The following is a 13,866-nucleotide window of genomic DNA, read 5'->3' as shown; positions in this document are numbered from 1 at the left end:
CTTTGCCTGAGAGAGAAAAAAACAGAGGACAAATTTTACTTTTTCGAGGATTTTATTTTTGTCACGTGCACAACAAACCATGTATATGTCTGGCTATATTCTATAAATGCTAAAAAAAAAAAAAAATACTGGATGGATATTATTTTCGGAAATCCCAAAAGCAGGGACCTACAATCAGTAAAGGAGATGACATCAAAATAATAACGTTTGCCTGAACCAAGAATAAGCAAAGCAAAAAATGTGACTTTTTCAAGAATTTTACTGGAGTTACGTGCACAAACAACGGCTAGTGGTCATTAGCATAGCTCAGCGATTGGAGGAGATTTTGTAGCGCAGGAACAAATAGGTGGCCACGCGGATGAAAATAAAAAAGAATCCCAGGACGATAAAATCCACATGGAGTTTGGCGTCCTCCCCGATCAGGGAGTGTATGATTTGTTGCGGGTCCTGGAAATCACATCGCTCCACGTCGCACCGAAGATCGCTTCGGTTCATGCCGTAAATGGACTGGACCAAGCCCTCGAAGCCGTACCTGAGAAGGAAAGATAAGGTTTGCAATTTTTAGCCCTCACACTGCGGCCTGCAGACTGGATCAGGACAGCCAAGGGATTGAATCCGGCCCGCTAGACAATATTGAGAGAAGCACAAGAGAAAAATGAGTTGCAGTTTGAAATATGTACACGTGATGTTGCCAAAACCTGTGGCTGCTTTTCTTTCTCTTTTTCTCTCTTTTTTCTCTCTATATCTCTCTCTCTCCCTTTTCCCCTTCCTCACTTTTCTCTTTTTCTCTCTGTCTCTCTCTTTTTTGTGTCTTATTCTCAGTCTTTTTTACCATCATGCTATGTCTTTGTCTTTTTTTTCTTTCTGTCTTCTCACCTTTGCTCTTTTTTCATTCTCTCCCTCTTTCTCTTTCCCTCTCCGTCTCTTTCTTTCTTTCTCCATTTGTTGCCCCAGAAGTAACTCCTGTTGCACTCTTACTGCCGCCACAGTTAGTCGACTGCGGCTCAAAGGTCCCGGGGCTCTCTTTGGCGACATACTAGCATGTATCTCTGTATTCGGCAAGCTAGCTTGTAGTACTGGCAAGCAAACGACTCCCGAAGTTACCTGGCGTAACAGACGTAGGAGGTCCACTGCAGGTAGTACGGACTAGCGCTGATCCTCCCAAATATACCAGAAAAGAGGATGATGGGGAAGGCTGTCAAATGTCCAGCAATTGCCGCCACCTGGGGGTTATCATTGAAAACAAAGCAATTGAATGAATCAAAGACAAGCCTCTAACCATGGAGAATCCAGATCCGGGAGGTGAATATCTGTGGTTTTTTTAAGTTATTTTCATCCACTATTTTCCTTTTCTGGATCCGGATTTTCCATATAGAAAGTTCCACCTGCGGTGACGGAGACACCACCCTGATGAGCAGCCCCAGGGACTGCGCCACCAGGGCGATGGCTGTGGACAAGGCCAGGAACAGCAAGAACCGAATCGCTTCCGGAGGCTGGCTCGTCATCCAGTAAACGATGTTGCAGTACAGGACTGGACAGATAATCTGCAAGAGATTATCATATTTGGACTTGTTTACTAGTTGAGGTTTTTGAGTGTTTCCTTGCCCTCATGTAGGTTTTAGATCAGGGGATGGTGTCATAATCCATAAAAAGGTCAGAGAGAAAAATCCAGTGGAGGACAGATAGATAGTAAAATCTGGAAAGAAGAGACAAAAATCCAGAAAGAGAAAATCCCCAGGGGGGCAGGCAGAATAAAAAAAAAACAGGGGTCAAAAGGCAGATAAAAAAAATCCAGTAAAATGGCAAAAAAGATACTAAAATCCCAGGACATGGGTAAATGGAATACAAATGCAGAAAGAAAGAAAGAAAGAAAGAAAGGAAAATGAAAGAAACATCTAGATATTACAGGAGAAGAAAGAACAAGTCCATAGCAAAGGATAAACTGAAAAGTTCCAGGAGGGTACACAACCACCGGTCCCGAAAAAAACAAGGGGCTGCAAATCTTACCTGAAAGAGGATGTCAGCAAAGGTTTTGGCCATGTAGTAGGCATTAAGGCTGTACCAGGAGTTGAAATCTTCCGTGACATAAACCGACATCTCCAGAGGAACTGGCCAACAAAAAAACCCAATTGGTTCTAAGCGTGCCACCTTAATGAGTCCCTCCACCTTCTGCATTGCTCACAAGTGAGGACGGTTGGCATCAGGGCGCCGAACATCAGGAACAGCATGGAGAAGAAAAGAATGCCGGTGTTGTCGAGGGCGTGTTGGGCGTCGTTTCCGATATCGGGGTAAAGGAGACCGATAAAGAGGCCCATCATGATGTGGAAAGCCACTTGGAGAACCTTCAGAAACCGTAACCTCGATCACAATCCTCACAATAGTCTCAGAACTCTTTGGGACGGAAAAGTCTTACCGCGTCTCTGCATATGGATACCAGGTTTCTTTTGAAGAGGATGTAGAACTGTTGCAAGGTACTGGTGGCAAAGTCTCGAGGATTGGGCAGGGGAGCCAATGACTGCAGAAAGAAATGTTTATCAAAGCACTTTTTTTAATTTATACCATATTATTTTTAAAAATTCCTTTTTTCAAATGATTTTTTGGGTTCATTTTTTCGTTTTTAATCAATGTTTATTTCGTGTTTAATTTATTTATTTATTATTTATTAATTGAAATACTATCATAGCCAAAATGAAAAAATTCAATTCATTTTATTCTTTCTACTTTTTTTTCAATTTATCTTGAGGTTCATTTTAATTCATTTTTCTTTTGAATTTTTCTAAACACCTCAATTTTTAGTGTTTCCTTTTTTGTTTAATTCGTTATTATAATGTTATATATTCATACTGGGACAGCACGGCGGCGCAGTGGTTAGCGCTTGTGCGGCACAGTTCATGTCATGGGAACCTGTCGTGGGTTCAAATCCAGCTGTGCGGAGTTTGTATGTTCTCCCCGTGCTTGCGTGGGTTTCCTCCGGGCACTCCGGTTTCCTCCCACGTTCCAAAAACATGCATTTCAGGTGAATTGGCCGGTCCAAATTGTCCCTAGGTGTGAATGAGCCAATGAGTCGTCTGTCCCTGTGTGCCCTGCGATTGGCTGGCAACCAGTTGAGGGTGTCCCCTGCCCACTGCCCGGAGATGGCTGGGATGGGCTCCAGCCCCCCCGCGACCCTAATGAGGATAAGCGGTACGGCTAATGAGATGAGATATTCATACTGTGTACCTGTAAAATTCTTGATTTCTAAAAATGTAATTTATTTTCAGTTTTTTCCTTTTCTTTAAATTTTATGTTTTTATTCATTTGTTTCAATCTTCTATTTCTCCTTTCTTTAAATGTATGTAATGTGTATTTTTTACAACTTTTTTCATTTTCAAAAACAAAAAAGGTTATTTTATTCTCTATTTTTATTATTCTTATCATTGTTATGATGTAGATTTTTTGTGATTTACTGTTTTGTATATTTTTTAACTGATTTCCTTTTATTTTTCTAATGAGTTATTTTTTTATTTCTCATAATATGATACAATATAGTTTGTTGTAATGTGTTATTTTTTGATGATCTCATCTATTTTATACAAATGTATGTATTTATTTTTTCCATCCATCCATCCATTACTGACAATTTGGACCGGCCAATTAACCTAACATGCATGTTTTTGGAATGTGAGAGGAAACCGGAGTGTCCGGAGGAAACCCACGCAAGCAAGGGGAGAACATGCAAACTCCACACAGGAGGTTTGATCTCATGACCTCAGAACTGTGGCGGACACGCGCTAACCACTGCACCGCCGTGCTGCCCCTTCATCCAATATCTGCACTGCTTATCCTCGGTAGCGTCTAAATTCAAGTAATTCAAATATAAATTATGAACTTAAAAAAAATACATGTTTTTTTTCTGACATTTGAAATCTAGAACTGTTCCAAATCTTTGGGATGTCTTACCATTTCGCTATAGGAGGAGTGAGCGTCCCCCCCCGCCAAGTTTCTCCTGCTGTCCTCACAACATTGACTCCCTTGTGCCACCTCGATCGAGACGTGCATGTCCTCGAGCGTCCCAATCGCTACCTTGATGACTGAAGGGGGAAAACAGGGTAATAACACACAGAGAAAGCGGACGGGTTCTCGCAACACTCACTGAAATTGACCGGGTTGTGGTACCGAGGGCAAACATGGTTGAGTCGTTTCAGGTGAGGGATCAGGTGTTGCACCGTCCCCTTGTAGATGCATTGGCCTCGACACAGGATGTACAACTGATGGGGAGAAGAGAGCAACTTCAGCTTGTAAGGTGCCAAGATTTAAACAAAGCACAGGTAACGCAGCTGCTTCCCTCCCCCAACCTCAGCAACTCGGACAAAACAGTCCCCCAGCGACACGGTAAGCAAAGTTCCAATTATTCCAAGCGGATATAAGTGTTATGCATTACTTAGATCGCCGTCTGTTTTTAACGAGAATGGCCATTGTTTTGATTCCCTGTTGTGATCCGGTGGCGTCATAGCACAGGTCAAAAGTCAACTTCGAGAAATAATTTCTCGAGATCCACGGTGCGTGGAGAATTTCGAAACATATCTGCATGATTGTCAGGAGGAACACTACACGTTGTGCCTTATTGAAAGAAATGGTCTTTTGTTATCCCCTCAAGACTATAACTATTAACCCGACCCTCCCATCTCGACCCCCTTAATCTAACACAGTAACCATCACCCCACCCTCCTAACCGACTTGCCATAGCCAACTAATCTAAGAACTAGGCCCCTATGCTTAAAGCCATAACTCCTAACCCAAACCATTACCCCCGAGCACCAACCCCTAACATGTTAACCCCTAAACCCACGAACCCAACTGCTAACCCCTAACCCCCTAATATCTCCTAATCCTACCACCCTGACTTGAACCTCTAACTCCTAGTTCCAAACCTTACCCCAATGGCCCACCTAATTTACAGACGTAACTACTTACCCCATAATTCCAACCCTTACCACTAACCCAGTAACCCTGACCCCTAAATCCACTCCACTAACCCCCTAACTCTTTAACCCTAACCCACTGATCTACTGACTAACCCCTAACATTTACCCCCTAAACTCATAACTCTTACCCTCCAGCCCTAACCCTAAGACCTATCCCTAACCTAGTAGCCCAAACCCAAACCTCGACCTCCTAACCTTAATTGTCTAACCTTCACCCCATAACTCCTAACCCTGACACCCTTCACTCAAATCCCTAACCCTAACTAATTCCTAATCCACCAAACTAACCCTTGACTTTAACTCTTAACCTTAATCTTCTCAATTATTTTCCGTCAAAACCCCCCCGGAAGATAAAACACTCTTTATTGGGTCACTTGAGGGCAGACTACACCTAATGTCTACACTTCATACTCAAGGATTATGCTCTGTGATGAATGCACTGCGTGGAGTTTCAATGTAAACAAAACACTCTGCCACTGAGCATGCCACTGCCCCCTAGTGTAGTGGAGTTGCAATTGCACTTTAATCTGGGAAAGTTAAAAAAGACGTTCTTTGAAGTCAAACGTGACCACAGATCGGTACCCCATGTGAAGCACAAACGCTCGACACCTCAGATTACAAAACGCAGAGGTTTTTTTGACTGTGTTGGTCTTGATAGAAATATGAAACTCATCGCTTAAGATAAATGATTGATTTAAAGAGCGAATTCAACCCAAAATCTATTACCTTGTCGAACATTTGAAAGCGGTCCCATTCTAGGTGGGTGATGGTGCAGATGATGGTCCGTCCCTGGTTAGCGAGACGCTTGAGGAGAGAGATGACCTGCATGGACGTTGCACCGTCCAACCCACTGAGACACAAATGCGGAAAATCAAACTGATTGTAGACTAGTTTTCGGGATGGTCTTCCTTTTAAAAGGAGAAGCTTGACCTTCTCAGCCCAGATTGGAGTCCAAATTGACATTTCGAGTGCGGTACATTTTTACTGGCTTTCAGTTTCATAGACTGGCTTTCAGTTCTTTTGATTGACTTTCAGTTTTACGGACCCGCTTTCAGTTTGATAGAAAGGCTTTCAGTCTTATTCACTATCTTTCAGTTTGATTCAGTTTTATTGAACGACTTTAAGTATTACTATCTCGCTTTCAATTTAAGATGTTGGATCTCAGCCTCATAGACCAGCTTTCAGTTTCGTGGACTAGATATCAGTGTTATTGATTGGTTTTCCTTATTCAAAGCTGACTTTCAGTTTTATTGACTCAGTCTCAATGACTTGCATTCAGTTTTATTGACTGTTTAAGTTTTATTGACCTTAAGTTTCATTTAACTGAAGTCCGGGCAACAAACCTGAAAGCCAGTCTATAAAAGGGAATTTTAGTCAATTCAACTAAAAGCACGTGTATAAAACTGAAAACCAGCGTATACAAAGTATATCCAGTCAATAAAACTATTAAACATGAAAATTTGGGGTACATTTGGAAACTTTGAATGAATAAAAACTTTTTCTCCAACATTACAAAATAAAAACAGGACAAAAACAATTGACATTTAAAAGATGGGTTTGTAATTTGAGAGAATTCATAATTGAAGACGTCATCATGGAACATCACACCTGATGGGCTCATCGAAGAACATGACCGGTGGATTGTTGACCAGCTCCAGAGCAATGGCCAACCTTTTGGACTGGCTCCACGACAAATTTTCAGTTCGGGTTTCAGCGCAGTCGATCAGACCCAAAGAAGTCAGAAGTTCATTTACCTGCGACCAACCAGGAATCGTAATCAGCAAAACAATCCCAAAAGCGAAACTTGACGTGGAAGGACTTACGATTTTCTCCTTGACGTTCATGGGCTCGTTGAGTTTCAGATTGGCGGCCACCTAATATACAGAAAACAGGGGATTCAATGTTTATTCATTTAAGTGGCAGTAAGTAAGCTTATTTTAGACTGAAACTGACTTGCAAGTGCTTGTTTTGAGACAGAAAGTGACCTTTTTAAACCACAGGTGACCCAATTTCAACTGGAAGAGACTCATTTTGAACCGTGAGGGCCTGATCTCGAGAATGGAAGTGACCATTACAATCAGGAAGTGAACTGCGTTGAATGAAAAGTGCCAGTTTTAAACCGGAAGTGCCCATTTCAAACTGAAAATGATTCCTTTTAATCAAGGAGTGTTCATAAGTGATTCGTTTTTAACAAAAAGTGCCTATTTTGAAATTGATTGAGTTTTAAACCAGACTTGACCTGTTATTAACAGCACGTGACTAAACCTAGTACTTTATTTCACAATTATTCCATACATTTTTGTACTTTTTGCTTACTTTTCACCATTTTTCAAAACTTTCCGTGTTTTTGAGTCATTTTTGTTTATTTTCAGCACTTCTTCCATTCTTTTTAACACTTTTTTAGTTTTTATAAACATACCATCATGGCCTGCTTGGTGGATAGGCGCGGCCAGAGCACATTGCTTTGCATGATGTAGCAGGACATCTTTTGGAATTTTTTCAAGTCTCTGGGATGACCGTTGACCAGGATTTTGCCTCTCATGCCCGTCTCCCTGCGAAGGATTCAGACCATTGCAGAAAAACCCATTTGGAGGACGTGCGTCCCAGCCCGGCATTTATACCTGTACCCCGCCAGGACGTCCATCATGGAGGATTTGCCGGCTCCGGGAGGTCCCGTGATGGCGACGAGCTCTTTGCTGTTGAATTGGCCAGACAGATTCTTCAACAGAGTTTTCGAACCTGATCCAGAGAAATAGAAAAAAAAAAGGGGGTTTATCCATTTTCCAGTATGATACCAATATTGCAGCCTGGGCCGATATCAACCAATCTAATATCTTCACTACACATTTTTGAATTCTGGATTTGGAGTCCAGATTCAGGTTTGGATGATCGGATCTAACCTCAGGCCTGCTCCCCTCAAATTGATTTGCAATCCGAAAAGGAAACGATACAAGTTTTTGGGGCAATGTCGGACTGTTGTCAGTATTGGATCAGGCCATCTCTATAATTACTCCGGAAAGGATACGGGTATTAACTGCTTGCATTGAAGAGCAATTTTTGGAGCCAGAATCAGAGTTTTGGAATACGATCCAGATTTCTGGGTTGGAGCAGACCATCTTAACAATCACTCAGAAGCAAGAACTGGACTAGTTTGATACAAATTTCTGAGCCGATATTGGATCAATCTCAATATCGGATAAGGCCACCTCTTCAATCACATCTGACCAGAACTTGGAATTATTGGAGCTAATACACAGATATGTTGGGCTGATAATAATATTGTTCTCTTATCACCGCCCTGCACAAGCGTGCAAAACTTATTATTGAACTGCTACTGTTACGCTGCAAGATTCTTTCATTGCTATTTTATGAGTTAGGTCAGTCTCTAAGCACTACTTTGAAATTATTTATGCCTGTCTCTCCTGACAGTCTTTAATCTTTTTTCACTTTAAAGTCTTTCTTACATGTTTACCTTGGAGTGCCATGGCTAATGTTGTTGCATATAAGGTTTCACAACGTTGATATCAATGTGGGTTTCCTCCCACATTCCAAAAACATGCATGTCAGGTGAATTGGCCGGTCCAAATTGTCCCTAGGTGTGATTGAGCGAGTGAGTTGTCTGTCCCCGTGTGCCCTGCGATTGGCCGGCAACCAGTTCAGGGTGTCCCCTGCCCACTGCCCGGAGATGGCTGGGATGGGCTCCAGCCCCCCCGCGACCCTAATGGGGATAAGCGGCACGGCTAATGAGATGAGATGATGATAATAATAATAATAATAAGGGGGCAGCACGGCGGCGCAGTGGTTAGCGCGTGTGCGGCACAGTTCTGAGGTCGTGGGAACGTCCTGAGTGGGTTCAAATCCAGCTCCCGGCCGTACTGTGTGGAGTTTGTATGCTTTCCCCGTGCTTGCGTGGGTTTCCTCCGGGCACTCCGGTTTCCTCCCACATTCCAAAAACATGCATGTCAGGTGAATTGGCCGGTCCAAATTGTCCCTAGGTGTGATTGAGCGAGTGAGTTGTCTGTCCCCGTGTGCCCTGCGATTGGCCGGCAACCAGTTCAGGGTGTCCCCTGCCCACTGCCCGATGATTGCTGGGATGGGCTCCAGCACCCCCGCGACCCTACTGAGGATAAGCGGTGTAGCTAATGAGATGAGATGAGATAAGATGAGATGAGATATCAATGACAATAAACAAAAAATTCAATTCAATATTGGATCAGGTCAACTCTTGAATTACTCTGGAGTGGAAACTGGGATTGACTTCTTGTATGTGAGTGCCAATTAAATCTATATTTTTTTCCCGGACTGATATTGGAACATTTTTCCGAGAAATAGGTAATCTGGGTTCTGTTGCTAGGCAATGACTTAACCTGTCTTCTTGTACCAGGGCCCTTCCTGGATGGTGTAGGACAGATCGCTGAAGTCCAAGTTGACGGCTCCCCGGCGCGGCAACTGGCTGAGATGTTGAGTGGACATCGAGAAGATGCCCGGTTGGGGCTGCGCAGGATTAGCATCGCCGGCGCAGTTGTCCTCCATTTGGATGCAGCTGGCAGTTGTGGAAAGCGAGCGACAGTGAAGAACGAATCTAAAAATAACAAAAGTGAGTTAAAGCACAAGTCGCTAGAGAAGGAAATAGTAGGGAGAAATAGCACCATATGTCAGAATCACGGATTGAGAGTCTATTAGTCTATAGTACACGTAACAAAACCAAAATAAATAAATTCATGTGAAAAAATAAATAAATAAAATTAACATACCATTAAAAGTGGGGAGGAACATTTGAAAATTGAAGGCTGCAATCATCACTTTAATCCAAGAGATTGTGGCAGAGTAACTCGTGATTTGCTTGATAAAGCTGTATTTTTCTTTGAAATAATATGATAACTGTAGATGCTGTGATATACAGTTTATTGTTGTTGAATTTCTATTTTATTTGAGAGTTTATTCTTTGATTCTTATTTTGGAACGATAATCATACGAATCAAGTATAGAATCAGAATAAATCTGGTGAATTGAATTTGTACCTGGGTGGAAATAATCATGCAGAGAATTTAGCAACCCGAAACTCTTTACAAATACGTAAATCTTTAATTGTTTGCAGAAATATAACATTCCCTGAAAGTGTGCGATGTTCCACGACGGCCCACGGAAGATCTGATTAACGAAGACACTTAAATGCACCGCTCGACGAACACTTAGGAAATAAATATATTTTCGTCCCTTAGGACGAAAAAGACGCGACTTTTTTTCTCGCGTGTGTTTCCTGTAAATTCATCCCACCCTCATCTTACTATGATATTTAGTGATTTTATCTTTTAGCGTAAACAACAATAATAATAATAATAGTAATAATATGCCCTGCAATTGGCTGGCAACCAGTTCAGGGTGTCCCCTGCCCGCTGCCCGGAGATGGCTGGGATGGGCTCCAGCCCCCCCCCGCGACCCTAATGGGGATAAGCGGCACGGCTAATGAGATGAGATGATGATAATAATAATAATAATAAGGGGGCAGCACGGCGGCGCAGTGGTTAGCGCGTGTGCGGCACAGTTCTGAGGTCGTGGGAACGTCCTGAGTGGGTTCAAATCCAGCTCCCGGCCGTACTGTGTGGAGTTTGTATGCTTTCCCCGTGCTTGCGTGGGTTTCCTCCGGGCACTCCGGTTTCCTCCCACATTCCAAAAAAACATGCATTTCAGGTGAATTGGCCGGTCCAAATTGTCCCTAGGTGTGACTGAGCGAGTGAGTTGTCTGTCCCTGTGTGCCCTGCGATTGGCTGGCAACCAGTCCAGGGTGTCCCCTGCCCACTGCCCGATGATTGCTGGGATGGGCTCCAACATCCCCGTGACCCTACTGAGGATAAGCGGTGCAGCTGATGAGATGAGAATAGTAATAATAACACAAATAATAATAACCGTAAGCATAAATATAATAATGATCCAATGAATTTCGAAGCACCTTTAACACCAAGGTCGCTGTACATATGAGTAGGACACAACAATAACTGAAGAGGAAAACAAACCAAGCAAAATCTAACGTAAATTCGGACTTGATTTGACACTTTCCTAATATCCACTTTTTTATTCGAGAAAAATACTTTAAAGTCGAGTCATTTGAATTTTAAATCAGACAAAAAAAAAAAAAAAATTGGGGGAAAATGGCGTGTAACGTCTGGTAGTGACGTCCCGCACCTATTAATGCTCTTTTAAGGTTATTTCAAGTGCAATATTTGAAGAAGAAAATTGTTCACCACGTGTTTTACACAATTTAATTTGAATAACATATATTTAAAATTCAAAAACTAATTTCAAACAATTAATAAAAAGTCGATGTTTCCTCTCTTCTGTCCTTCGTACAAACAACATCAAGTCGCACGTTTTAAATTAAGGTTTCCATGTTGCCGATTCTTTTGAATTAAAAATTAAAGGACACACAATACTTGGTGTTTCTAGTTACCTGTTTAGTATATTTGTTAATTCAAAATCATTTAAAACCATTGCAGAGCAAGTTAACTTGACCTCTCTGTTGAAGACATCGTCTATTCTATGCTTGCTTGTCACGTCAGTTAGATTCAGACTGCTTGTGTTCTTTCAATATTATGATCTAGACTAGTGGTTCTCAACTGACCCAGAATTCCACCCAAATCATTCATTCATTTATTCATCCATTATCTACATCGCTTATCCTCAGTAGGGTCACGGGGGTGCCGGAGCCCGTCCATGTTATCTTTGGGCAGTTGGCAAGAGACTTCCTGAACTGGTTGCCAGCCAGTCGCAGGGGAAAATAAATTGCTTCTCAAATTTATCAGATGAAAGGGTTGTGCATTTAAAAGCAGAGCTAGTTGATTATATTCACATTCAGAAAAAAAGGACAAATTACAAGCAAAAATAAAACGTAACTTACCGTATATATTTGCTGTCGAGGTTAAAACTCGAGATTGTATTAGGATGGAGAAAAGAGCACACTCTGAGTCGGAACTTAGGTTGCTTCCAAATGGATTACCAAGTTGGGCTCATTGGAACTCATTTATTGGAAAGTACAGGCATAAGAGAACACATCTTATTGGCTAGAAGTGAGGTCACATGAATACAAAATAATCTGATTGGTTTAGACAGAAAACAATATTTAAATGAAGTGATAGCGTGTGAGCGTAACGAGCACGAAGGAAAATTAAACTTTGTCACAAAAAAAGTACAACGCCTCACAAGAAGAAGAAACATTGGGAGGAAAGCTCTGCCCCGTAGTTCCGAGCACTAAGGCAAAAGACATCTTGAATAATCGTTTGCGGGCCCCAAATGGATATATTTGTTGCAAGAATCTAAACAGCACCTGGATATACCGTATTTTCCGCACTAAATGGCGCACCGTGTTATAAGGCGCACCTTCAATGAATGATATATTTTAAAACTTATGTCATACATAAGACGCACCCCATTATAAGGCGCTATAAGTGCATGCTGGTTTAAGATCAGGTAATTGTGCAATTTTGTAATTGTAATCCTGTGCAGTCCTTCGAGACATTTTTGGGATTAAGGGCTATTTACGGTAAATAAATGTGACGACTTGACTACAGTAGAGAATGTAGTTACGTTATGCAACCTCTAGATGTTGCCACGCTCAAGGGAATGTCACTAAAACATTCAAAAAGGTCAAACTTTATTAACAAACAAGCTTTCCACAACTCCATTCACTCCCAAAATAAATAAACAGCCGTTTTATTATTTTCTCTGAGGTAAAGCATTTTCGTGACACATCTTTAACATCTTTGAACAACATCGACATATCATTTTATTTTTTGTCCATTTAGTCAACACGCAAAGAAAAAAACGTCTGATACTGTTATTTTAAATGTAACGTTAGTGCAATCGCAATAAAGTGACACTCGTAATGTGTAAAAACAACGAGTGCAAAACAATAACAATAAAGCAATAACATAATAACTGTAAAATGTAAAACGTAAACACACAAAAGAAAAACAAAGATCACTCTCTAAGCTCCTCATCGACGAATCCCTCGAATTCTTCTTCTGATGTGTCCACGTCCGGTGTTGTTGTCCTGTGCCAGCGTTGTTGCCTTCATACGTATAGTTATCGTACTGACACTTCTGCTTGCCGCTCTTTGTTGAACAACCCACTGTTCAAGTGTCTCCTCTAACTCTGGCCATCTTGCTTTATTGCCACGGGAACTTTGTTGAGTTTTCCATACTTGGCGGAGCTTATCTTCATCCTTTCTCCACTTCCGTACCATCGATTCATTTAAGTTTAACTCTCTCGCTGCCGCTCTATTGCCGTGTTGTGCTGCGTGACTGATCGCCTTGAGTTCATACTCTGCGTTGTACGCGTGTCTCTTAACAGGAGCCATTTTTTATACAAATGCACGTATGAAAGAGAATCGTTGTTTAATATTTCCCAGTATGCACAGCGCGAAAAATGGAGTCGGCGGCGGTTTCTCGTAGTTGCGAGACCTTGGGAATTTAATATTGAGCCATATATAAGGCGCACTGTGTTATAAGGCGCATGGTCAGCTTTTGAAAAAAAAAAAAAAAAAAAAAAAAGACTTTTAGGTGCGCCTTATAGTGCGGAAAATACGGTAATCTTTCGCTTCGTTCAGCCATTTTTTAAGGATAACAGACAAACAAAGGCACATTCAAACTCTAATCAAGCTATAAGTTCCCTTACTATTGCAGAAAAGCCAACATCGCAGAGAAGCAACCCCCTAAAACTGATTTCAAATAGCCAATACCCCAAATATTTTTATTTGATTATGAAGATAATACAACCATACGGGTAAAAAGTTAGAAATATACCAATTTGAAACCATTTATTGTACCTCCCAATAGAGGAAGGAAATAAAACCAACATGCAGGCTCTCTAGGACACAATCGGAATGGCCTCGATTGACTGAAGGGAA

At 41.6% G+C, this 13,866-nt stretch overlaps 2 protein-coding genes across 2 annotated transcripts in view; both read right to left on the bottom strand.

Moving 5' to 3' along the window:
- Positions 1-13,866, bottom strand: part of LOC148356913 (ATP-binding cassette sub-family G member 1-like) — a 162,937-nt gene that overhangs the window by 27,852 nt on the left and 121,219 nt on the right. The window lies entirely within an intron of this gene.
- Positions 34-13,215, bottom strand: LOC148356925 (ATP-binding cassette sub-family G member 4-like). Its single transcript, XM_088347420.1, has 15 exons — positions 11,860-13,215; positions 9,332-9,546; positions 7,586-7,703; positions 7,384-7,516; positions 6,788-6,838; positions 6,573-6,718; positions 5,691-5,814; positions 4,133-4,247; positions 3,940-4,070; positions 2,414-2,515; positions 2,183-2,342; positions 2,008-2,108; positions 1,386-1,544; positions 1,105-1,223; positions 34-532 (listed from the first exon to the last, which is right to left on the bottom strand). Exons 2-15 carry the CDS (start codon positions 9,495-9,497, stop codon positions 307-309), a joined length of 1,851 nt encoding a protein of 616 aa, XP_088203546.1. The 5' UTR covers positions 9,498-9,546; positions 11,860-13,215; the 3' UTR covers positions 34-306.

The sequence above is a fragment of the Urocampus carinirostris genome, chromosome 11 (genome assembly GCF_059441175.1).
Source record: "Urocampus carinirostris isolate Australia breed hairy pipefish chromosome 11, RoL_Ucar_1.0, whole genome shotgun sequence".
NCBI classification, from domain to species: domain Eukaryota; kingdom Metazoa; phylum Chordata; class Actinopteri; order Syngnathiformes; family Syngnathidae; genus Urocampus; species Urocampus carinirostris.
This window is presented reverse-complemented; position numbering and strand designations above follow the sequence as displayed.